Below are 26892 nucleotides of genomic sequence, written 5' to 3' on the forward strand. Positions count from 1 at the left end.
GACACCTGCAGCCATAAGGGCTATTGGAGTGGTAAGTGGGTATAGTAGGTTTTGGAGAAGTTTTGAAGGGCTCACTATACATTATAAGGGGATTATGGTGTGATGTATACCTGGCACCCTTTATATGCATTTCACAGCAGTGCCCTCTAAGGCAGTGCTTCTCAACTCGGTCCTGGAGTACCCCCTTGCCAGTCAGGTTTTCAGGATATCCATATTGAATTTGCATAAACTTGATTTGCACACACTGCTTCCATTATATGCAAATTTCTTTCATACATATTCATTGTGGATATCTTGAAAACTTGACTGGCAAGGGGATAATCCAGGACCGAGTTGAGAAATACTGCTCTAAGGTGCCCCACTGCTTTGCTGGCATGTCTATGTGACCAGTCCAATAAAAATGCTAACCTCCTCCTATATGCAAATGGCTTGTTTTGGATGTGTTTTATCTGGATGTCCTATTTTTTGAAAATGGGCAAAAAAGATAGATGTCTTGTTAGGCCAAGAGGTCTAGCAGGTCATTTTCAGAAAAAAAAAAAAAAAAAGATAAGGCATTTTGTGGTTTCGATAAATGAACATTTTCTTTACTGTAACATGATGGCAGATAAAGACCTGAACGGTTCATCCAGTCTGCCCATTAGTTATACATATTATTAATTCATTATTAAATTGTTGTTTTTCTTTGTTATTTCTGAGCTATAGACCGTAAAGTCCACCTGGTACTGTCCTAGGTTCCAGCTGCTGGAGTTGCCGCCCAAGCTCACTCCAGCCTATCCAACCATCTCGTTATTTGCAGGATATCTACCATACCGTCTGAACAGTAACATCCTTATGTTCCAAGTTACTGGAGTTCCCATTGATGCCCTCCCCAGCCCCATCCTACACCAAATCACCATATATGGAACATAGACTGAGCAAGTCTGCCCAGTACTGACCTTAGTTCTTTAATTTATACCATTCATTTTCTATTTTTGGACGTCTTTCCCAAAACATCCAAACTCTTACTTAGATCTCCTATTGAAAATGCCCCTCTGTGTTTATGTGGCTGTGAGAATCAGGTATAATGTCTAAGCAGATCACAGATTCAAAAAAGAATGGCAAAACCAGGATCATTACATATTATTAACCCACATACAATCAGAGATATCGTGTAGAATTAGTCATCTTGACTAACCAATTCAGTACTTCTTCTAGTACATCTCGGTATAGTTGGGCAAAGGTCCAGTTGGTATCTTATTCCAGATAGTCTGTTCACTAGTGATCTTAATTCCAATGTTGAGATAGTATTAAAAGCTGTCCATGTTCTCCCACTGGTATATCGATTAGACTGCTTACAAGGATAATATTGTCTAGTTGATTGGTCATCGTATTTTCATATAACTTGAATATATTCTCATTCCTGTTCACCAAGGGGATTTACATTTGAGGTAGTCACTGGTGAGCTGTTTGTCATTTTGTTAGAATTTTGAACAATTTCTTTAAGTCTGGTTTGTCTTTCTCAATCATATCTGCCTAGTATTTTAATCTGTGTTTTATTTTTCTGTTATAGTATGCATGTTGTTTCCTCAATCTGTCTCTAAGTGATTGATCTCCTGATTTCTTCCAAATTCTTTCTAATTTACAGCATTTTCTCTTTTCAGGTTTCTCAGTTCTGTTGAGTACCATGGTTTCTTCTCGCTTCTCAGTAAATTTTTATCTACTAGCAGAGCTATCGATTCTAATGTGAATTCTATGGATTCTGTCCATTCTTTATGGTTATGGTCCAGGTTTGGGTTGTTTGTAAAGAGGATCCCAGTTTTTGAACTTATAGCTCAAAGCAATATGGGATTTGTAGTGCCTGATCCTGCCCATTATCATCAGTAATGCAAGTCCCATAATGCAAGAGGATGGGGTACTCAGAAATCCAGGACCAGTCCAAAATCTGCAGCCTGGAACTAGGTACCTTGGCACCTCTGCTATTCCTGAATGAATGGATAGTACTGGAACACATTTTTTCTCTATTAAAAGCTTAAAATTAATTAAAAGAAAACCACAGTTGGACAGAATAGATACCTTCTTTAGGCTTGTAAATATTTTTTTGAAGATTCAAGCTTTCAGGACAGCCAAAAAATGCATAAATATAAATCAACTAATTTGTGACCTGTGTTGTGCGCTCTTCTCTTTCACAAACAGAAATCCAGGTTTACTTGCATTACTTTGCCTAAGGTGTAAACTTTCCATAATGCACTTAGCTATAATAATGCACTTAGCTATGAGGTTAAATGTAAAATTTTAAGTATGCATAAAATAACCTGAGTTCCTGCAGAGCATTATGCGTGTAACACACACAGAAACACTTACCCAACAACAGACTGTCACACAGAGAGACAGAGGAAAGACAAAGTGGAAGGGGGAGATAATAAAAGCAAGACAGTAAAGGCAATAACGGGCAGGAGAGGGAAAGAGATAGGACCAAAGAGCAAAGGAAAGATAACAACAACAACAAAAGCTTGGGGTCACAAAGAAGGGTAAGAGAAGCCTTATGCCTACATTTGTGAAATACACGTGTCCCGCTCATGTTCCATCCTAACTCTGCCCATGTGTACACTCATTTCTTCAAACTACACATCACCACATTTAGGAAATTTCTTATAGAATAACATTTATTCAAAAGTTGGCATTTATGTCCACATGTGGCACCTGCATCATAGAATTACCCCTATTCTGTTCACATGTATTTTTATGTGTAGGATAATTTTATGAGAGGCATTTTATGCATGGATACTATAATATACTTGCGAAAATGCCTTCAATAAAGTTACCCTCATAACCTAGATGTTTAGGGGATAATGCTATGAAGTCATTCTAGCACGTACGTGGCAACATGCATGATTAGAATGGCTTTTTACAAATTAGGTCCAGCTGGAGTAAAGTATATGTATTGGCATGAATGCATGTACATTTATGGTAGGATTTGCTGGGGCACTGTCAGGGAGAAGCATGGAATGGGATAAGTGATGAAGTACACATGCTGATTATGAAATATGCTAATTGACACGTGATACTTGTGTACACTACACTTGGACATTTACAGCTGTTCTCAAGCAGTTGTGGTGTCCATTTCTTCAATCTTGATTCTGTCACTACAGGATCTCTGCTAGTATTTCATAAAGATATATATGCCACTTACTGTATACATACTACTATCCATTCAGTCATGTCCGACTCTGATATGCTGTAGACCAGTCCTCGCCCTGTTTTCCACGGCTTCTTTCAATTGCTTGATGTACGTTCCCATGTCATTCTTGATGGTATCCAGCCAACGGGCCTTTGGTCTCCCTTGCTTCCTTTTACCACTGACCATTCCAAGTAGCACCTCTTTTTCTAGTGAATTTGCCTTCATCACATGTCCAAAATAGGTCAGTTTCTGTCTGGTCATCTTGCCTTCCAGGGACAACTCTGGGTTTATAGAATCAATAACATCTTTGTTGATGGTCCTAGCGGTCCAAGGGGATTTGTAGAAGTCTTTTATGTAAGTCTCTATAAAATAATGCTATCATAGACACATTCTTGCCCAAATATAGGCAACCTGTTATGAAACTACCCTCATACTACTACTACAACTACTATTAATTATTTCTATAGTGCTACCAGATGTAAACAGCGCTGTACAGAGTCACAAAGAAGAGAGTCCCTGCTCAAAGAGCTTACAATCTAAACAGCCAAGACAGACAAACAGGATGTCATGGATACAGTTAAGGGGAACGGTTAATCTGCTGGCTGGATTGGAGGGCAGTGAGGAGTAGGGTTATGGATTGAAGGCTACATCAAAAAGGTGAGTTTTCCATTTGCTTTTAAACAAGGGAAGGGAAGGGGCTTGGTGAACAAACTAAGGCAATTTATTCCAGGTATAGGGGGCAGCTGGATGAAAGGAACGAAGTCTGGAGTTGGCAGTGGAGGAGAAGGGTAAAGCTAAGAGCGGAGTTCTCTGGGAGTTCTCTCATAGTAGCTGAGTTTCATCACAAAACATAAAAAAGAGTTTTCAAGCACTCGCTTCACACCCCAAAACTTCCCTTCTCTATAATTTCTGACATAAAAGCCATGAATGGTACAGAAAACATTTGTGTATCTGATTGTAACATGCCTTGAACTCAGATTTGAAAAAGGCACATAAAATTCAAATCCCAGCATGCATATGATTTAATTTCATAAGACAATCGAACAAAATTTCTTATTCCAATAACAAAATGCACAGCTTGCTTTGACTGAAGACTCTTATAAGTTAATGTCATAGTACAAAGATGAAAAATTACTCACTTCCAGCTCCTGAACTTTTCACAATCCATCTTGGCGTATTATAGGACTTAAAGTAATGATTTCAATGTGTAGAATTAGGGACTACAAACCCCACACTGCTTTGGGATGTAAATTCAAAACCAGGACTACCCCAAAATCTCTATCATGGACCTGGGCAACTTGGCATCTCTGATAACAGGTCTTATCAGTACAATCTACTTCTACTTTATTAGTTAGTCTTTACTATGCAAAAGCCTTATTTCTTATCACAACTAGGTTTTGTTTTGGTTTCCCTTCTATTTTCGCTAAGAAGATCACTACACACTAGCTTTGTTAATGCATAAAAGAAAGAAAAGCATCTCTCTCTTGACAGCAGAAGAACGGTGGAGTCAGCTTACCAGAAGACAGATGGAAAACTAGCACGGAAGCTTTGTCAAAGCTCATATAAGCAGATTATATTGTAAGTTGTATTACAATGAGAACATCGCTCCTCACCCCTATTATTTTGCCCCACAAAAAATATATTTGCTTAACACACAGAGTTTTCCCTCATTCCCTGTAGCAAGGAATAGAAATACTGTATTTAACTTGCAAATGGCTATATGGAAGCCTGGTGTTTTTACACTGTAGGCATATTTATTTTAAGACTGGACAAACCCAACTGAATTTTGAGATTTTTACATCATTTCGTTCTATTACATTTACTTAAGGGTCCTTTTAGTAAGATACAGTAAGCGCTAGTGTGTGCTTATCACAGCCTAAAATGGTTTATTGCAGGACATGCATCAGGCGTCCAGTGGTAAGTTTGAAATTGGCGTGTGCTAACCTCATGCAAAAAATATTGTCTAATCAGTTACCATGTCCACTATGTAGTGCGTGGGATCTCTGCGAGGAAGAGACAGTAGATGCTGTGGATGGGCAGACTGAAAGGGCCATTTGGCCTTTATCTGTTTTCATGTTTCTATAAAATAGGAATAGCTAAATGCTAGCATGGTAATTTTATTTTAATGTAAAACCTAAATAAATCAACCCGAGTGGTATATATGATCAAAATCACAACTCAACATTTAAATTTCACTCAACTTGGAGAAGTACATTGTATATAGAAAAAATCTATTCAAGTTTATAAAGGAAAAGGCCTCAGAAATGGAGCCTACACGCAGTCATAATGTCATAGACTAGATTGTTCAGCGTAGTTTAAATGCTCCTTGCTCCAGTCATTGGCCAAAAACCTGTGTTATAAAATTCTAACTTTCCCAACAGTAGATAACTTATTTATGAACTTTTTTTACACTATCATGAAATTTTATTGAAACTATTGAGAAATTCAATTTGATTGTTATAGATTCTCATCCTATCAAACATTAATTTTTCAAAACTCTTTTTTTAATTTTATTATTTAGTTTTATGCACCAATCCACTCAACTGAAACCGGTGACTAATAATTTATTTCTCTAAAAACAGTGTTTAGTCTTAAAAAGACGCCACTTATGTGAAAGCAGTGCTTAGTCAGAAAAAAGTGCCGACGACGCGGCCAGCGTCTTGCGGAGTTATGTTCTTATCCGCTGCATCAGAGCCAAAATTTAGGCATTACAGATTTCTGCATACAGAAAAATATATAATTACAAACTTGTCTATAAACATTTATCCTAGCAAAAAACCAAAATAGTACTTACTTCACAGATATATTATGTCAACGATTTTCAGTTGAAAACAAGATGGCGACAGCGTCTGTTTTATACATTCAGGAACGTACTGACGTCAAACCTCTCTATACATCTTATTGGTACAAAATTGTGTTCAAACCCCATAGATCCAAAAAATACAACTAGAGGATCCTAGATAAAATGTTGCCATTCTATGGTTTTATTTAAACTGTTCGGATACAAAGTATCCAAACGATTAATCCATCACGCTGGGCCAGATATCACCTGAAGTTGCCTCTTCTTCCTGGTTTCAATACTTCTATTACTATTGCACGCAGTGTCATAAAGTTATGATTTTTTTTCAATGCAGTGTTTTGCTAAAGGTGCCCCCATGTTGCCCCCTTGAGGGAATTGATCCAGATCCATATTCTCTGTTAGTCACCATTGATGTATGTTCTCTCTACACCATAATTCCACAAGATGAAGCATCTGACATTATCCAGGAAACTTTGGACAAAAGAATGAGCCCTAACGTACCAACGTAATGTTGATATAGTTCTAAAAGAGAGTTTCTTTATGGTTGAAGAGCATCTTTTCCATCACAAATCGGGCATTGCGATGGGTATCACAATGGCACCGTCAGTTGTGAATCTATTTATGGACAAATTTGAACACAAATGGATATATCAGACAGTTTTTTTCTGGATCAGATATATTGACGATATATTTTTAATCTGGAATGGAGGACTAGAGAAATTAACAAGTTTTTTAAAGTATATTAACAACAGTCATCCAAAAGTTAAATTCACCTATTCATTTAGTCCTGTAATAATATCATTTTTGGATGTGTGTGTGGAGATTATTGATGGCAAGTTTCACACAAAAGTATACACTAAACCTACGGACTGTAATTCTGTCCTTCATTTCTCTAGTGCTCATCCTAGCTCCCTGAAGAAAAGTTTGCCTTTTTCTCAATTCTTAAGAATCCGGAGAATTTGTACATCTAATGCAGAATTTAAAAAAGAGGCAGGCATCATGAAAGATAAATTTCTACAATGGGGTTATCCCAGCAAAATAGTAACAGCAGAATATAAAAGAGCTTATTTTAATCATTGTGAGTCTTTATTGACTCTCAAACGGCACAGTAGCCAGAAAACACATGAACGTTGTATAACTTGCGTGTTAACATATGCTAAAAATAGCTACCAGGTCGTTCGCTCACTTAAGAAACATTGGGAAATACTAAGAATATCAGGAGTATTTCAGAACTGCCATTTAAGAATAGCGTATCGTAGGAATCATAATCTAAAAGAGATATTATGTTCATCAGTGCCACTGAATATTATCTTGGATAGGGAGAGTGACAACTTAGGACATTATACCTGTGGGAATTGCCAAATGTGTGAGATAATGATATGCACTAAAAATTTTGCAATCTGAGAGATGAAAAAGAATTTATCTTGAATCATACTTCTAATTGCAAAACACAAGGGGTAGTGTATGCTCTTAAATGCCCATGTGATCTTATATATGTGGGACAAACATCGAGAAAGTTTAATATTCGCCTCGCAGAACATAAAAGTAATATTAAAAATCATAGCATGGGGGCACCTTTAGCAAAACACTGCATTGAAAAAAATCATAACTTTATGACACTGCGTGCAATAGTAATAGAAGTATTGAAACCAGGAAGAAGAGGCAACTTCAGACGATAACTGGCCCAGCGTGAATAACGATGGATTAATCGTTTGGATACTTTGTATCCGAACGGTTTAAATAAAACCATAGAATGGCAACATTTTTTTCTAGGATCCTCTAGTTGTATTTTTTGGATCTATGGGGTTTGAACACAGTTTTGTACCAATAGGATGTATAGAGAGGATTGACGTCAGTACGTTCCTGAATGTATAAAACAGACGCTATCGCCATCTTGTTTTCAACTGAAAATCGTTGACATAATATAGCTGTGAAGTAAGTACTATTTTGATTTTTTGCTAGGATAAATGTTTATAGACAAGTTTGTAATTATATATTTTTCTGTATGCAGAAGTCTGTAATGCCTAAATTTTGGCCCTCATGCAGCGGATAAAAACATAACTCCGCGAAACGCTGGCTGCGTCGGCACTTTTTTCTGACTAAGCACTGACTTCATATAAGTGGCGTCTTTTTAAGACTAAACACTGTTTTTAGAGAAATAACTTATTAGTCACCGGTTTCAGTTGAGTGGATTGGTGCATAAAAACAAATAATAAAATTTAAAAAAGAGCTTTGAAAAATTAATGTTTGATAGGATGAGAATCTATAACAATCAAATTGAATTTCTCAATAGTTTCAAAAAAATTTCATGATAGTGTAAAAAAAAGTTCATAAATAAGTTATCTACTGTTGGGAAAGTTAGAGTTTTATAACACAGGTTTTTGGCCAATGACTGGAGCAAGGAGCATTTAAACTACGCTGAACAATCTAGTCTATGACATTATGACTGTGCGTAGGCTCCATTTCTGAGACCTTTTCCTGTATAAACTTGAATAGATTTTTTCTACATACATTGTACTTCTCCAAGATGAGTGCAATTTAAATTTTATTTTAATGGTCATGTGCTCATGGCCCGCCCTCGGCGCTCAAGAACGCCGAGGCACCATGACTCATCATTCTCTGTAGAATGTAGAGGAGCACTGCGTCAAAGAGTGAGTTTTGTTTGTGCTTAATCTTCAATGTTTTGGGGGGTTAACTGACATTACATTGATACTAATTTGTTTGTTTAGGTTTACCTTCTATGTGAGCTAACATGGCCTTGATGAAGTAGCTAAGTTGCTATGAAACGATTATCAACTGGCTGCGCATAAGATTTTTCATACTGGGACTATTGATCCTTCACGTTTTCTAGCAACAGTTTGTACACATTGGCTTGTAACAAAAGTTTTTTATGCCTATGGGCTCCTTTTACTAAGGAGCACTAGCGTTTTTAGCGCGCACTAGCCCAAAAATTACCGCCAGCTTAATAGAAGGCGGTAGTGGCTAGCGCACGCGGCATTTTAGCATGTGCTAAGCGCGTGCTAAAACCGCTATCGCACCTTTGTAAAAGGAGCCCTGTGATGTGTGGTTGGTAGAGCGGTTTTCCTTCACCTTTGAACTGAGGTTTTTTCTTTTGTTTTCAATCCAAGTATATACCGTATTTTCACGCAAATAACACGCACCCGTATAAAACGCGCACACGTGTATAGCGCGCAGAAATCACGATGATAAGCACAAAAACTTTGGTATAACGCGCTCACGATTATACCGCGCATGCTGCCCGACTCTCCGTTCATCCCCCTGACTTCCGTGCACTGCCCCGCCTCTCCGTGCGCTGTCCCGACTCTCCGTTCACCCCCCCCCTGACTTCCGTGCACTGCCCCGCCTCTCCGTGCGCTGTCCCGACTCTCCGTTCACCCCCCCTGACTTCCGTGCACTGCCCCGCTTCTCCGTGCGCTGTCCCGACTCTCCGTTCACCCCCCCCCCTGACTTCCGTGCACTGCCCTGACTTTCCGTGCGCTGTCCCGACTCTCCGTTCACCCCCCCTGACTTCCGTGCACTGCCCCGCCTCTCCGTGCGCTGTCCCGACTCTCCGTTCCCCCCCCCTGACTTCCGTGCACTGCCCCGCCTCTCCGTGCGCTGTCCCGACTCTCCGTTCACCCCCCCCCCTGACTTCCGTGCACTGCCCTGACTTTCCGTGCGCTGTCCCGACTCTCCGTTCACCCCCCCTGACTTCCGTGCACTGCCCCGCCTCTCCGTGCGCTGTCCCGACTCTCCGTTCACCCCCCCTGACTTCCGTGCACTGCCCCGCCTCTCCGTGCGCTGTCCCGACTCTCCGTTCACCCCCCCTGACTTCCGTGCACTGCCCTGACTTTCCGTGCGCTGTCCCGACTCTCCGTTCACCCCCCCTGACTTCCATGCACTGCCCCGCCTCTCCGTGCGCTGTCCCGACTCTCCGTTCACCCCCCCTGACTTCCGTGCACTGCCCCGCCTCTCCGTGCGCTGTCCCGACTCTCCGTTCACCCCCCCCCCGACGTCCGATTCATCCCCCCCCCCCCGGCAGGACCATTCGCACCCCCACCCCGAAGGACCGCCGACTCCCCGACAATATCGGGCCAGGAGGGAGCCCAAACCCTCCTGGCCACGGCGACCCCCTACCCCCACCCCGCACTACATTACGGGCAGGAGGGATCCCAGGCCCTCCTGCCCTCGACGCAAACCCCCTCCCCCCCAATGACCGCCCCCCCCAAGAACCTCCGACCGCCCCCCCAGCCGACCCGCGACCCCCCTGGCGACCCCCACGACGCCCCCACCCCCCTTCCCCGTACCTTTGGTAGTTGGGCCAGAAGGGAGCCCAAACCCTCCTGGCCACGGCGACCCCCTAACCCCACCCCGCACTACATTACGGGCAGGAGGGATCCCAGGCCCTCCTGCCCTCGACGCAAACCCCCCTCCCCCCCAACGACCGCCCCCCCAAGAACCTCCGACCGCCCCCCCAGCCGACCCGCGACCCCCCTGGCGACCCCCACGACCCCCCCACCCCCCTTCCCCGTACCTTTGGTAGTTGGCCGGACAGACGGGAGCCAAACCCGCCTGTCCGGCAGGCAGCCAACGAAGGAATGAGGCCGGATTGGCCCATCCGTCCTAAAGCTCCGCCTACTGGTGGGGCCTAAGGCGCGTGGGCCAATCAGAATAGGCCCTGGAGCCTTAGGTCCCACCTGGGGGCGCGGCCTGAGGCACATGGGCCCAACCCGACCATGTGCCTCAGGCCGCGCCACATAGAATTGTAGGATATTACATTACATTATATTAGGGATTTCTATTCCGCCATTACCTATGGTATGCGGAATATAATTTTTTTTTTTTAAATGACCAGAAAAATGACTAGAAAGTCAGTTTCAAAAATGGCCACTTGGACATTTTGACTAGTAAGATATCCAAGTGCCATCTTTTGGACGTCTGTCTTTTTTGAAAATGAGCCCCTTAGTATCTGTGATAAGTTTCAATGTATGTCCAATGATGCCATGTGATTGTTTACATTTTACTGTAACTAGAAAAACCTAGATTTTGTAGTTACAGATCCAAGCCACATTTTTAAAAGCATTTAGCCAAACTCTAGAATCCAATATCCAGCATGGATTTTACTTATGGCTGCTTCACTGGCCTTTTGAATTTTCCTAATGCATTTTTCTCCGAGTGCTGATTCATCACTTTTCTCAAATGAAATTTAAATAATAAATACAAAACAAAGTGAAATACACGTACATTTCTCAGCTTTGGAATTTAAATTTAAAAGATACTCTACTTGTGAACTTGTATCTGCAGCCTGTTGGAAGTGCGTAGCAAGAGATGTCTCATCTTGGAAAACTTCATTACACTCCAAACACTTTAGACTATGTCTACAAAGTTTTGATGGATCTTCATCCAGAGGCATGGCAGGAATAATAGGCGTACTCAATGGAGCTGATATGACTGTCCCGGTTATGCCAGACTGTATCTTCGTGACAGTATGTGTACCAGCTCCCACGGGGCTCAAAAGAGGGATCGAGAGCGTGGCAGAAGTGCTACTGGAAGTAGCTGCAATCATCTGATCTGCAGGGACCGGCTTTAAAATCAGATGAGAACACTGCATCACAACACCTTTTTCCTTATGTCCGCGAGCATGGGAAAGAAGGCTGCACTTATTATAGAAAACTAAGTTCTTTGTGCAATGGTTGCATGTCACTTCAATCCGCACGCTCCTACGATCGTAATGCTGCATTAGGCTCTTTTCCAGGGCAAATGAATCCCCACATTCCAAACACTTGTATCCACGGGACGGCAAATTAATACCTGCATTGGTCGGAGGGCTAAGGTTTGGGACGTAAATTGGAACGGGATTTACGCTGCTCAGCACCTTATTGAAAGCTTCAACCACAGAGCTCTGTGAAGAGGCCACAACGTGGACCCGAGAAACCTTTTTAACAGGGTGGGCGTTTGCAGCAGAGATCAATGCCTGTTTTATCTGCTGCTGTGATTTGGTAAGTACTTGGCGGAGTTCAGAGGTGGTTTGAGCACTTTGAGGGAGAAGATTAAGATTGGCAAGATGGACTGTCTTTGGTACAAGTTTAGCACTGGCAAGACTCGATGCTGGGACCACCACCGTCTGTTGCTGGATAGCACTGGCAGCTTTTATAATGGCACTGCTGGCGCTCTGAACGGAAGCGGCAGAGATTACGGTGGCTTTCACAGTGGTGTTATTAGAAAGCTTTAAATTAATTACTTGAGACCCTGCAGTTTTCACTGCTGAAACCGGAAGGAAGGCAGTAGCCACGGGCTTAATGGTAACTTGTTTGGGAGCAAGGTCTGGAGAAGGTACGACTGCATTAGTAACAACCGCTGGCTGGAGTGATGTTCGAGGTGGAGAAGAAAGAACAGCCACGGACGATGAAGATGACAGAAGCGAGGAAACTACCATGGAGGCTGTTTGGTCCATGCCTTTTTTCCCGCAGTCCATTTCAAACTCCGGCAAGACTCTTGTCACCGTCCGTTTGATCTCGCCAGATGAAGTCTTTATGGTTTTTATGCGAACTTTTGGAATTGCAGGTGTTGATCCAGCGGGAGAAGATGGCGACCCTTTGCTGCTGCTTTCACTTGACACACTCCTGGGGCTATCGGATGGTTTCAAAGGTTTCTTTACACCATCAATGAGACTTTGAGGTTCTAGCGAACCCTCTGCAGCCCTGGGGCTCACACTCACTTCCTTTGACAATGGAGATGATTCTCTTGAATTAGACTGAGTATCTTTACAAACATCAGTAGCTGCTTTCTTAGCGCTGAGAGCAGCAATCGCAGCAATGCATGAAGAAAGCTTTGCTGAGGATTTGGATTTGGACTGCGAACCACTGCCGATATTAGCTTCACTTTTTTCACTGCTAACCTTTCCATCAAAAACGTGGCTTTCAAGCACCTTTTCAGCGTTGTCTTCCAATTTTCTGGCTTTAAAAGGTTCATAAACACTTACACAAGTAGAACTAGTTTCAGTTTCTCGTTTATGTAGTTTATTTTTGTCCACATTGCTTGCGGCCAAAGCACAAGCTTTCTTCAGGTTATCCTCTCCAAGTGCTCTTATTCTTTCGTACTCCTGCTGAGAAATAGACCCTGTCAATATATTTGCAGTAAAATTTGGACGCCTCTCTTCTTTATCAGGTGGATCATCCACTTCAATTTTTTCATCATCATCAAATTCTTCTGCGCTAGAAATAGGGCTAAACTGATTGAAAGTGCAGGCCTTGAGGGTTGCCTCAGGTACAGGCCCTTCCTCTTTCAGAGACTTTCCTCCTTCCTTGTTGAATCGCTCCAGAGCCGACACTGTGAGAAACCCATTGTGTAAACCATTGCCTGCGGAATGATGACTATCTTTTTCCATTCCATCAGAAGAATCAATATTACGCACATTTTTTACAATAACACTTACACCAACATCGGAAGATGAAGGAGCATGAGAATCGTCATCTGTATGGGCATTCTGCTTCATGTGAATTTCATGATCATCATGTCCAGACTCAATAGCTGCTTTAGGGTCAACCATGTCAGGGATGTCAAAAGCTGCAAGGAGGTCATCAAAATCTGGAGTCTTCATATCTCCCATGTTCGTGTGCCTCTCTAGATGTAAATCTGTAAAATGAAAATATCATTCTGTAAACATCTTGAATATAGCATGCTTATCTACAATGCAATTTGTAAAGACAAGTTTCACCCCAAAACTATCAATTATAAAAGAGGCGTTGTCAATTAACAACTGATCTACTAAAGTTGAACATTGTAGACTTTGAATTAAAGTATAAAACACCAAGGTGGCAATTCTTTAAAATATAGGCACCAATTGTATGCACAAATTCAACATTAGTCTGCCCAAAAACTGGGAATGCACTTACCTCTCTAATTACCATGGCCACATGCATGTGCAGTATATTATATACATGTACATTCCCTGAAAGTGAGCAAGTTTGGGCATTGAGCAGGACCAACAACCAAATATGCAAGATGCATTCTATAAATTTCAGGCATGGGGATGGCATGCATAAGATGCACCCTAATGTGCACCTCCTATAAATAGCAAATAAGTGGCAGAGAAGGCATCTCTTTTGGTCTGGAGCATTGGTTGGTGCATTGTGCTGATGGATGGAGTCTCAGTTTGTGGTCAGGCCTCACTCTTCCTCTAATTAACCATCTCTCTGCCCTCGCCTAACCTTCTATAACCATATTAACTTTCTACCAAAAGTTGTGGGTCAATAACTTTTCTGATACCTGCTAGTTCTCATGATTTATTGAGGCTTCTAAATTAAGTTTGGAGTTACCGTATTTTTCGCTCCATAAGATGCACTTTTTCCCCCCAAAAAAGTGGGTGGAAATATCTGGGCATCTTATGGGGCAAATATAACAATTTAATAACCCCCCCCCCCTCCGTCATACCTTTTGAAATCCCCCTTAAATCTTTGTGGTCCAGTGGTGTATCTGCAGGAGCAAGCTTTCCGCACTCCTGCCCCTTCCTCGCTGGATGGCTGCCTTATTATGTCGGCATACAAGGCAAGAGAGAGCTTTTCGCGCTCCAGCCTGGGCCCGCACTGCTCCCTGAATGACTGCCATCAGTCATTTTAGACAGGTACTTATTTTGTACCTGAGGCAATTAAATGTTAAGTGACTTGCCAGAGTCACAAGGAGCTGCAGTGGGAATCAAATTCACAACCTTAAGGGTGCTGAGGCAATAGCTCACTAGACCACTAGACCACTTCATCCACAGAGAAAATCTGAATAAGTTCTTCAATCACACATAAGAGCATCACCCTTTTACCTGAACCTTTAGAAGAGCAGAATTTTCAGAATGTAACAATCTTTTGGGCTGGTAAATGGTTACCCTACTCTTGAAATACTCTGGAATTGCATCATGCAAAAATTGATGACAAAATCATCATAACCTTATATTGTACTCTAAAAGCCACTGGCAGCCAGTGCAATTGCCAAAGACAAGGTGTAATATGGGCATATTTTGATGTTCCTGTGATCAGGTAGAAACTGACATTTCAGCCACCACGCTGTGGCTTTCTTCAGGGTATGTTGTGAGGTCTATAGTGGGTCTCTGCAAATAGTGGGTCCACTGACCTGATTAGGAACCTGCAACAAACTCAGTGGCAGCTGTGGAAACTCTGAAAGAACATACAACCCAGCTTCACAGGGAGAACATCTTAAACTCAGCAGAGACTTTCCATTCACAGGAGGGGTGGGGGAGGGGGGGGAGACTAACTGAATTTCCCAACAAAATTCAAATTGGTGACCAATGGACTGCCATGTTCCCAATCAGGTCAGTGGACCCACTATTTACAAAGACAAAACTGCAGACCTCACAGCATACCCTGAAGAAAGCCACAGCGTGGTGGCTGAAATGTCAGTTTCTACCTGACAAAACGCAGTGAGACCCAGAAACCTGCAACAAGCACAATGGCACGCTGAGGAAACCCTGAGAGAACATATGTCTCCCTAGGCTGTCATCCCATCTGGCTCCAGGTTTCAAAATAGAACAGATTACCCCTAGTGTTGGTCTTCTGGTACTAGGCATTACAAGACTCCCATTAGATGCCATTTTGAGGCCCTTATAGATCAAGGTTGCATTATAGTCATGCTATCAGTAGTTTGACAGCCAGCAAACAACACTGACCCATACACTAGCCATCACTGGTGACTACTCTTTTTCTTTGTCCCTTTTCTGCCCACAACTCGTCTCTACCCATATTAAGCAGTTCCAGTGCTGCGCTAGTTACTGTAAAAAAGTAACTAGTTACCGTTACTAGTTACATGGGATAAAAACTAATTAGTTACCGATTTCAGTTACTCTTCACTAACTATAAATAGTTACTTTACTGGTTACAAAAAAAAGTTAACTAGGTAGTTAATAGTTACTTTATTTATTAATTATAACTTTATTTTCAAATGAGTTTCTTATTGGCTCTGAGCATTAAAAGCAATTTAAAATGCTTGTCGGTTAAACTGTTCCTACGTGGTGTAAGAATCTGTCCACCGATGCTAGAGTCTCTCCACTGGTGTTCTTGATGGAAGGCTCGTATTCTTCAGAATAAACACTTCTTTCACAGGTGAATAGCGCTGGAGACTGGATATGTCATGTGCAGCATCATTCAAGAAGAGGTCTAGTTCTGATTGCACAGCGTTGACCCCTTTATTTGATTCATAGAAACACTGGAAGATGTACTGCATTAGTTGTGTTTGCAGCATCAGCCTGAGCCTGCATTGCTTGCATCAGCAAGTATTTGGCACAATCTCTGGAAGCATCTGACTGGATTCAGTGCAGTTTGAATTATGGATGTGAAACACTTGCTACTATCAAATCAACCTTAGCTTCAAGTGGACCAAAGCACTTAATGATTCCATTCATTAGAGCAGGGGTGTCCAATGTCGGTCCTCGAGGACCGCAGTCCAGTCGGGTTTTCAGGATTTCCCCAATGAATATGCATTGAAAGCAGTGCATGCAAATAGATCTCATGCATATTCATTGAGGAAATCCTGAAAACCCGACTGGACTGCGGCCCTCGAGGACCGACATTGGACACCCCTGCATTAGAGCATCAACAAGTGGGTTGGCAAATTTGAGTGAAGGCCTGATGAGAGGTAAGGTGTACATGCAGGGAAGAAATCATTGGCAGAACTCTCATGAAACACTGGTCTTCAGCCTGCAGTGTGTCCAGTGGATGCAATCAGGTCAAAAGTATGTCATCCTTGCAAATGTGAACATGCCAATGCTGCAGACCTTCGTTCCAGTGTGCTGATCTCGATCCAGTGTATGGTAACTCTAAAAACGCTTCTATTGTGGGAAGTCCATATGTCATCTGTTGTGCAGATTCAGTCCATGTGACAGCTTATTTTGAAGGTAGTCTGTCATCTTACAATGCAGATCCTCAGCATGTCCAGTGACAGCCTTGCGAGTCAATACAGTTTTGCCTGGGTGAAGACCAGTGACCAACTGAATGAATTCTGGTGACTTGACCACTGAGAAGGCTTGCATATCCCCAATAATAAAATTTATGATGAGATCTTTGACCCTTTTCTGTGACACAATGATGCCCCCGTTACTGCTCCGTGAAGCAGCCAAAGTTTGCTGTTTCTTTGGCAGGGTTTCTGATGCATCTGATGAAGAACAGCTTGCTGATCTCTACAATGAAGGCAGCTCATCATGCACAGCCGGATGGAGATTTTGCAGGTGCTTCTTAAGATTTGCTGTAGTATTAGTTGAAACAAAAGGAAACAACTGTGGAACCGATGATCTTGATGCAAACATTATTCAGAAACTTGATTATAAAAGGTGCAGTTCATAAAACCAAAACGATCATACATAGTAGATAAGTTGTGGTCTAGACCCGACATGGTCCGTTTTTCAATTGAGAGTGTCCTCCTTCCAGGATCTGGTGTACTATGAAGCTCAACAATACACAGCATTTTGTCATGCTCAGCAGCATAATATCTTTTGTGGTTCATAGTGTACCAGACCTCAGAAGAAGGTCACTGTCGACCAAAACACAGACTGTGTTGGGTCTATACCACAACTTATCTACTGTGTATGATCATTTTGGTTTTATGATATTGCTGAAGGGTTGTGCGGGAATATTTGCCTCTTTGTGGATAATACCAAAATCTGCAAAAGAGCAGACATGCCGGATGGTGTGAATTACATGAAGAAAATCCTAGCGAAGCTTGAAGAATGGTCTGAAATTTGGCAGTTAAAATTTAATGCTAAGAAATACAAGGTATCTTTTGTTTCATGAGTAAATCAAGGAAAAGTTTTGTTGTTTACCTGCAATTACCTCATTTTCTTTTCAAGCGATAAATAAAAAAAAGATTTGACATCAATATGAGAACATTTCTTAAGAAAGAACTGAATATTTCATGGGGTGTCCTAATTTTTTCACATGACTGTAGGTCGTGTCAGACAAATCTGATCAATTTCTTTGACTAGGTGACCAGAGAATTGGTAGAGGGAGTGTGCTAAATGTGGTGTATTTGGATTTTAGCAAAGCCTTTGACGGTATTCCACACAGACGTCTAATAAATAAACTGAGTGCCCTCAGAATGGGCCCCAAAGTAATGGGCTGGGGCAGGAACTGGTTGAGTGGAGGCCAACAGGGGGTAGAGGTCAACGGAGATGGCCTGAGGAAAGGGATGTTACCAGTGGTGTGCCTCTTGGGCCTGTTCTTTTTAACACTTTTAGAAGTGATATTGCTGAAGGGCAATAGAGTGGACGCCCCGGATAATGTGAAAAACATGAAGAAAGCCCTAGCAAAACTTGAAGAATGGTCTGAAATTTGACAGCTAAAATTTAATGCTATGAAATGCAAGTTTATCCATTTGGGCTGCAAAAACCCGAAGAGCAGTACAGTTTAGGGGGTGAAGAACTTATGTGCACAACAGAAGAGTGGACTTGGGTGTGATTGTATGTGATGATCTTAAGGTGACCAAACAGATTGAAAAGGTGATGGCTAAAACAAGAAGGATGCTAGTGTGCATAGGAAGAGGTATGGCCAGTAGGAAAAAGAAGGTATTGATGCCCCTATAAGACATTGGCGAGACCTCATTTAGAATATTGTGTACAATTCTGGAGGCCGCACCTTCAAAAAGATATAAAAAGGATGGAGTTGGTCCAGAGGAAGGCTACTAAAATGGTGTGTGGTCTTCGTGATAAGGCGAATGGGGACAGATTTAAAGATCTCAACCTGTATACTTTGGAAGAAAGGCGGGAGAGGGGAGATATGATAAAGATGTTTAAATACCTATGTGGCATAAATGTGCATGAGTCGGGTCTCTTTCATTTGAAAGGAAATTTTGGAATGAGAGAGCATAGCATGAAGTTAAGAGGTGATAGGCTCAGGAGTAATCTAAGGAAATATTTTTTTACAGAACAGGTGGTAGACGTATGGAACAGTCTCCCGGAAGAGGTGGTGGAGACAGAGACTGTGTCTGACTTCAAGAAAGCATGAGAGGCACATGGGATCTCTTAGAGAGAGGAAGAGATAATGGTTACTGCTGATAGGCAAACTGGATGGGCTATTTGGCCTTTATCTGCTATCATGTTTCTATGAACTGCATCTTGTACATCAAAAGTTTCTGAATAAAGTTTTTTTTATCAAGATTATCGGCTCCACAGTTGTTTCCTTTTGTTCCTGCCTTCCTGCTTTTCCTGTGGAATTCTCCTGGTAGATTCTGTCATTTCCTGTAGTATTAGTTGCACAGCTGTAGATCTGCTTAGAAGCTGGCAGACAAAGTTACATGGATATTTCTGCTGTCTGACCCTTCTAGTATAAAAAATTCTGCAAAGACCGAATGCTCAGTTGTATTGTGATTATCATTTTTTCACCATTTTGGGCTTAAACCACAGCCAACACTCATTCCCTCAAGAGAGTCCCAGTTTCTCAGGATTCTGACAAGATGCTTTGCCAATCCACAGGTCTTTGTCACTGTCTCCTTTTTATCTCAGGATGAGAATATTTTATTTCCACAGCTGTCCTTGGATGCTTCCTTTTGGAAGGGGGGGAGACTCTTCCTCCCCTTCTAGGATTCTTTCCCCAGTGTTTGGGGCCTCTTAGCCACTTCAGAGACCCTTTTTATTACTAACAACAGTACATGCAAATGAGTTTGCAAATGAGTCCCCTTAAGTATGCAAAAACATTCTAGCTCTTTATGAAGCAGTTCTTTTAGTTTAGTATAGCCCGTTTGGCAGGCTGTCAACATGTAAGCCGGTACTATTAATAGTTCCCTCACTCAAAAACATTAATACACGGCGGCAATTCATCTTTTCTGTCACAGCCCCTCAAATATGGAATTCCCTCCCTATTTACGTATGGGAAGAATGCAATTTAGACAGATTCAAGAGCAAGTTAAAATGCTTTCTTTTTAAAGATGCATTTGACAGCTAGAAAGCTAGATTAGGAGCCTCAATTGAATCTTATTTCCTAACTTTTTTGAAGCCCACTGCTCTCCCCCTCCTATTGTTTTTTTTTTCCCTTACTCATCTTATTTACTATCAATAACTTGTATTTCTTTCCCCATTTTTTCCTTCTGTATTATATGTTCTGTCAGATTAGTCGTATTTATTTGGTTTGTTTCCCCCAGAAATTTGTAATTGTACTGTTTTGTACATCGCTTAGAATTTTGAATAAGTGAGTAATCGAATCTAGAATAAACTTGAAACTTTACTGTAATGCAGTGTGACGAGGCAAGAGAAACGAGTTGAATTGGAGGCTTAATGAGAAAAATAGCACGAATGGAAATTCATCATCAATTGTTCTGCATGATATGCAAGCAATAACGCAAAAGTTGCTTGCAAATTTTGTTAGTAGTTACTAAAATAAAATAACTAATTACTTTAAAAAAAAAATTGTAATTAATTTTCAAACTTTGTCAGTGCCGTACAATTAATTTAGACATAAACACTACGAAGAAGGCACTTTAAATACACAATTAATATATAAAACAATCATTTCCCCCCAAACTAATAGATGAAGAGATATTATAGAATTAAAATATTATAATTAAGTAATTTTAGTAATCAGAATACCTTTCCCTCCACCCACCTACCCTGGAAGTGCAAGGAAATCTAATACATGATGATTAGTGCGATTCAACAAATGCAGTCAATGGGCACCACACCTTATTAAATGTTTTACTAAACCCCAAACACTCCGCATTCATTCTCTCGTACTTATAAGCGGTACAAACACTTGCCCATCAAAATGTGTAATTAAGTCTGTTGTAATTCTTCCAGTTTCGTGTAATCATTTGGATAGCTATTCCCGTCATAATCAAGAAAAGACGGCTTTTATATTTATCCAAAGAAGGCTTAAGATGTAATAGCGTACCACAAATTATGGCTTCATAAGTTAACGTTAACTAATTACTTAATTTACCCCCTCTTCTACGAAACCACGCAGAGAGCCGCGCTGAATGGCCCATCCTGCTCCCGACGCTCATTGAGTTTCTATGAGCATTGGGAGCAGCGCGGGCCATTCAGCGCGGCTCTCTGCGCGGTTTTGTAGAAGAGGGGGGATAGTTACCTAAAAATGTAACAAATTACAGTTAGTAGTGTCTCTCAAACTTTCTGGCCGGCGGCACACTAAATTTAGTGCCCCGGCCGGAAGGCACCCAGTAGTGGGCAGATGTCAACACGATGACATCATCCGTATGCGTGATGTCATCGTAACAACATCTGCGTAGGCCCATCTGGCCACGACACGCTTCGGTGGAGAGATCCGGGAGGTGTGGGGAGAGGAGGAGAGACGCCGACCAGGAGGAGAGTCATCTGCGCCGACTGACTTCCTACAGGACGTGCCGGCGTTGACGACTCTCCTCCTCACCAGTGTGTCGTGGCACACCTGAAATCTCAGGAGGCATACTGGTGTGCTGTGGCACACAGTTTGCGATACACTGCTGTAACTAGTTACTACCCAGTGCTGCAGTTAACATAGGATTACTTCCATTCTTGCTGATATAGCATGAGATAGTCATTAGCATGCATCTCTGTGACAAAATCCATTGTATCTGCTTAACAAAGTTTAGTTAAAAGACCTCTTTAAAGTAAAGTAATTCCAAACACTATTAACAGTTTTAACGTATGGCGAAGACATGGCTAGTTGCATCATTGTAATCTTTTGATATAGATTGATATCATGTATTTTAAATGGTATTTATTATTTTACTGTAATATTTGCAAAATTTATGTACTATTCCATTTTATATACAATACAATCGGCACTTCTGTACCACCTGCACCATTTAGCTCTAAGCAGATTTCAATAAAATCTTTAAAAGAACATCTTCAAAGAACAAATTCTTTTACAAATTATAATAAATAAAAATAACTCGGGATACTCCCAAACATTTAACAAACAATCAAGATTTTAACAGTTTGCAAAATTTTAAATACTGTATATACTCAAATATAAGATGATCCAAATATAAGTTGAGGTACCCTTTTTCCCCCAAAAAAGGAGGGAAAAAGGTTGACGAATATAAGCCGGAGGAGTTAATATTCATGTGCCCTGCCCTGTCAGGATCTGTACCCAGCCCTCCTCACTCTCTGCCCTGCCAGGCTCTCCACCCTGTCCCCCCTCCTTTCTGCCAGGCTCTGCACCCTGTCCCACCTCACTACTCTGTACCCTCTCCCCCACCTCTCTCCCGATGTCCTGAAGGCGTCCACTGAACCTGCCATATGACCTGGTGGTTCAGAGGTAGGCCGGGTCAGGAGTGATCCCTTCTGTCTCTCTCCTGCCTCTCCCGTGTACCTTTTTGAATCTCTGGTGGTCCAGCGGTGTACCAGGCAGGAGTGCGCTTTCTGCGTTCCTACCCCACATTGCCTCCACTACCGGGAAGGAGGTAAAAAAAAACTGTCAGAGTTGGCCAGGACAGGAGATAGGAGGGATCCCTCCTGTACCAGCCCACCAGGTCATACAACAGGCTGGCAGTGGCCTGAAACAATTCCGGGAGGGGGGCAGGTGGGCACTGACCTGAATATAAGATGAGACCCCCATTTTAGGGCCATTTTTTGGCACAAAAGTCTCATCTTATATTCAAGTCTATACGGTAATTGCCCTCAGAGTACAAAGCCACTGGTAAAGCATTCCATTTTTCTGGTACCTTTACCCTAAAAGATCTATTACATATTGTTTTCAATCTAAATTCCATAATAGCATGTAACTCCACTTTATTAATTTAAGCTGCATGAGTCATACGAGAAGATCTTAGTTTCAAACAGAAGGGCAAATAAATAAATAAATTGTATACAATATCTTGTAACAATTGAGAAAGGTGAAATATACAGTAAGGGGCTTATTTTCAAAAAAGATAGACGTTGAAATGACAGCAAGTTTATCAAGTTTCAAGTTTATCAAGTTTATTCATATTATTTGATTGAACACTTTACCAAATTACAAATCATTGTACAAAAGGTAAAAATATGATTTTAGAAAAATCACATATACATAATTCGTTACCAGACCTACTTGGGTATTTGCTTTTTAAAGCCACGGGAAACAGTAGGAAAGAGGGGAGGAAATACAATTTTAAAGAAAAAGTACATAAAAGGGAAGTACATAAGGAGGGTAAGAAGAAGAGGATTGCTGGCGGAGATGGGGTCGAATAAGAGAACTATTAAAAAATCTTAATTTGGAGATGGCTGAAATCATAAAGTATTACATCTTGGTTGGACATTGTATTTTCAGTTAAAGGCTTATTTAAAAAGAAGGCTCTTTAAACTACTCTTAAATTTCTGCAAATCTTGTTCGAGTCTTAGATATAAGGGAAGAGAGTTCCAAGTCATTGGAGCAGTTACAGAAAAAATAGAAGCACGGCGTGTTCCGATAATTTTTAAGGAAGGAACATTAAGGGTAAACTGTGAAGTAGATCTACGAACTCTCGATGAGTTCTGTGGAATCAAAAGCCTATCTTTAAATGCCGGGGCATTGGTTTGTATAGTCTTGAAGACTAAAAGAGCTATTTTATATGTAATCCTATATGTAACTGGCAACCAGTGAGCTTTTTGCAGTAATGGGGTGACATGGTCAAATTTTTTTGAGCCTGAAATTATCTTTATTGCTGTGTTTTGTATAAGTTGAAGACGCTTTATGTCTTTTAAATATGCCCCTTTTAATAAAGAATTGCAATAATCTAATTTAGATATTACTAGGGAATGAACTAGTATATTGAGGAAGTTTTTATCAAGGAGGGGGGACTAGTGATCGTATCATCCTCAACTTATAGAAGCAATTTTTGGCCAATGCACTGATGTGCGAACGAAACGTAAGTTTATTGTCTATTAGCACACCCAGAATTTTAGTGTTGTTAGTTTGTTTGAGTGGCTTGTTATCAATTAAGACTGGGGCAATAAGTTGTACCCCTTCTTTCCCTGAGAAAAGCACAGCAGTGGTTTTGTTGATGCTTAGGGATAGCTTATTGACATTTAGCCAGTCGTGGATTTTGGCTAGCTTTTGGTTGATGTTAGAAATGTCGTGTGAACTTGTGGGATCAATTGTGTGCAGAAGTTGGAAGTCATCTGGATAAGCATATACTGTGAACCCAATGGATTGACAAAGAGTTAAAAGAGGAGCCAAGTAGATGTTAAACAGTAAAGGAGACAATATAGAACCTTGCGGAACTCCGAAATTGGTTTGATAAGGTTCTGAAAATGAGTTTCTGAAATGCACTGTTGAAAATCTATCTGTGAAATACGATCGAAACCATTCAAGAACTTGGTCATTTATACCGATGGAAAAGAGTCGTTGAAGTAGTAGATGATGGTCTTGCTAGTCAAAACGTGGGCATTCTCAAAACAGACTTTCTAGATGTCTTTCTAGTCGTTTTGTCTCCAGTGCATCTAAATCTTAAGGGGGGCATTAGAGGTATGATTTGGGCGGGCTTAGGACTTGGACACTCCACAGGGATAATCAAACCTAAAAACAAAAAAAAATTCCAGGGCTTTTTTAAAGATGTTTGGAGCTAGACCTGTTTTAAAAGCATCTAAATGCTAAAATGGACCAGATGACCACTGGAGTGATTAAGGCATGACCCACCCTTACTCCCACAGTGGTCACCAACCCCCTCCCACCATCCAAAGATGTAAAAATAAAACCAAAAAACAGTTCTGTCCAGCCTGTATGACAGATTCACATGGCTCACATACATCGACACAGCAGAGCAGAAGAGCATGCTAAGGATTACTGCAGTGAATGTCATATTAAAAGTCCCAGGTACAGATGTCACTATAACTTGCTTATAGTGAGTCTTCCAAAACCTACTGTATCTACATGAAGATGACCCTGCAGGCATAAGGGCTAGTGTTGTGGTCTACTGGTGGGCACAGTAAGTTTTGGGTGAGTTTTGGAGGGCTCACCATACAATATATGCAAGTTATAGTGATATCTGTACCTGGAACTTTTAATACAACATTCACTGCAGTAATCCTTAGAGTGCCCCTCTGCTGTACTAAGGAATGTTCAGCTGTCTGTGGACAGTTTGCTAAGAATGTTGGCTGCTTTGACGTCCGAAAAGATTGCTTTTGTGCGTTTTTCATGTGGACGTCTTTATATTCGAGAATGGCCAAAAAAGATAGATGCAAGGGATAGCCATCCAAATGATTATGAAAAACTGGAAGAATTGTGGCCGACTAAATTTCACCTTCTGGTGGAATTCGTTATGCTTATGTTACCGATATGAGAAAATGTTTTCTGATCAAAAAGGCAATAATAAGTGGTTTAATCTGACATGGGGGCCCATTGGCTAATTTTATTGATTCTAATTTAATTGTTCATTATTCCTTTACTTCTAGATATCATTTATATATCCAGGGAGGGGGGGTTGTATATTGAGATTGGTTTATTGAAAATATATATATGGACGTAATATTGTATGGTTTTTCTTGTTTACATTGAGATTGGGGGGAGGAGGGTGAAAATCTTTTTCATGTATTTTAGTGAAGGATGGTAGTGCTATTTTTCAAATGCCTTGTATGAATCTCTGTATGTATACACTGTTTTAAGTTTGAAAATGAATAAAGATAAAAAAAGATGCACGGGCCCAAACATCTAGATAACATATTTTAAAAAAAAAGTTTTGAAAATGAACATTTTCTCTACTGGATTTCTGGACGTCTTTCCCAAAAGTCCAAACTCAGACTTAGATGCCCCTCTAAATGTCTAAATTAAATTACAGAAATTCCAGTTGATAGCAAGAGAGTGAAGTTGGTGGCTGAGAGGTCAGGAATGACTCTAACCCACTCCACTTTCTGTCCCGTCTCTCCAAATCTGCAGAGCACAAGTCAGGTTGAACAGATGAACCAGGCTTTAAACTGGACAGGTTAGAGAAGTACTGTTCTACTTGCCTTCAGCTGGAAATGGATCATCCAGGGGTTGCAAGTGGGGAGTAGAAATGTAAGCATCGAATAAAGAACCCAGCATGGATAACGGCAGCTGTAAAAAAGGCGATCAGTAACAAGAAAGCATCGTTCAAAAAATGGAAACAGGACCAAACGCAGGCCAACCAAAAGGAACACAAGGAAAGCCAGAAGGAGTGCCACCAAGTGGTTAGGAGAGCAAAGAGGGAATATGAAGAGAGACTAGCGGGAGAGGCAAAAAATTTCAAATCATTCTTCAGGTACGTAAAGGGAAAGCAACCAGCGAGGGAGGAAGTGTGGCCCTTGGATGATGGGGATAGAAAGGGAGTAGTGAGGGAGGAAAAAGAAATAGCTGACAAGTTAAATGACTTCTTTACGTCAGTCTTCACGAGGGAGGACACATCCAACATTCCGGAACCAGAGGAAATAGAAAATGGAGATCAAGATAGCAGGCTGGTCCAATTAGAGGTGAGCCAGGAGAATGTCCTCAGGCAGATAGACAAGCTAAAGAGCGACAAGTCACCAGGTCCGGACGGCATTCACCCAAGGGTGCTCAAGGAATTAAGGAATGAAATAGCAGAGACACTTCAGCAAATATGCAACCTATCCCTAAAAACTGGAGAGATCCCGGAGGACTGGAAAATAGCTAATGTCACGCCCATCTTCAAGAAGGGTTCGAGGGGCGACCCGGGAAACTATAGGCCGGTAAGCCTCACATCGGTCCCGGGAAAGATGATGGAGGCACTGATTAAGGACAGCATCTGTGACCATATCGAAAAAAATGGACAGCTAAGGTCGAGCCAGCATGGGTTCTGCAAGGGTAGGTCGTGCCTCACAAACTTGTTGTACTTCTTTGAGGGGGTAAATAACCAGGTGGACAAAGGTGAACCCATAGACATAATTTACCTAGACTTCCAGAAAGCCTTCGATAAGGTACCACATGAGCGGTTGCTCAGGAAGCTATGGAATCATGGGGTGCGCGGGGAGGTCCACCGATGGATCAAAAACTGGCTGGCAGACAGGAAGCAGAGGGTT

At 41.5% G+C, this 26892-nt stretch overlaps 1 protein-coding gene across 5 annotated transcripts in view; it reads right to left on the reverse strand.

Moving 5' to 3' along the window:
* ZNF532 (zinc finger protein 532) overlaps positions 1-26892 on the reverse strand; it is a 149934-nt gene that overhangs the window by 66922 nt on the left and 56120 nt on the right. For all 5 annotated transcript variants that reach the window (XM_033933604.1, XM_033933597.1, XM_033933588.1 and 2 more), the window contains exon 2: positions 11242-13592. In XM_033933604.1, coding sequence (XP_033789495.1) covers positions 11242-13566 — 2325 coding nt within the window. In that variant the 5' untranslated portion in view covers positions 13567-13592. The remainder of the gene's footprint in view (positions 1-11241; positions 13593-26892) is intronic.

Source organism: Geotrypetes seraphini, chromosome 1 (genome assembly GCF_902459505.1).
Source record: "Geotrypetes seraphini chromosome 1, aGeoSer1.1, whole genome shotgun sequence".
Classification (NCBI taxonomy): domain Eukaryota; kingdom Metazoa; phylum Chordata; class Amphibia; order Gymnophiona; family Dermophiidae; genus Geotrypetes; species Geotrypetes seraphini.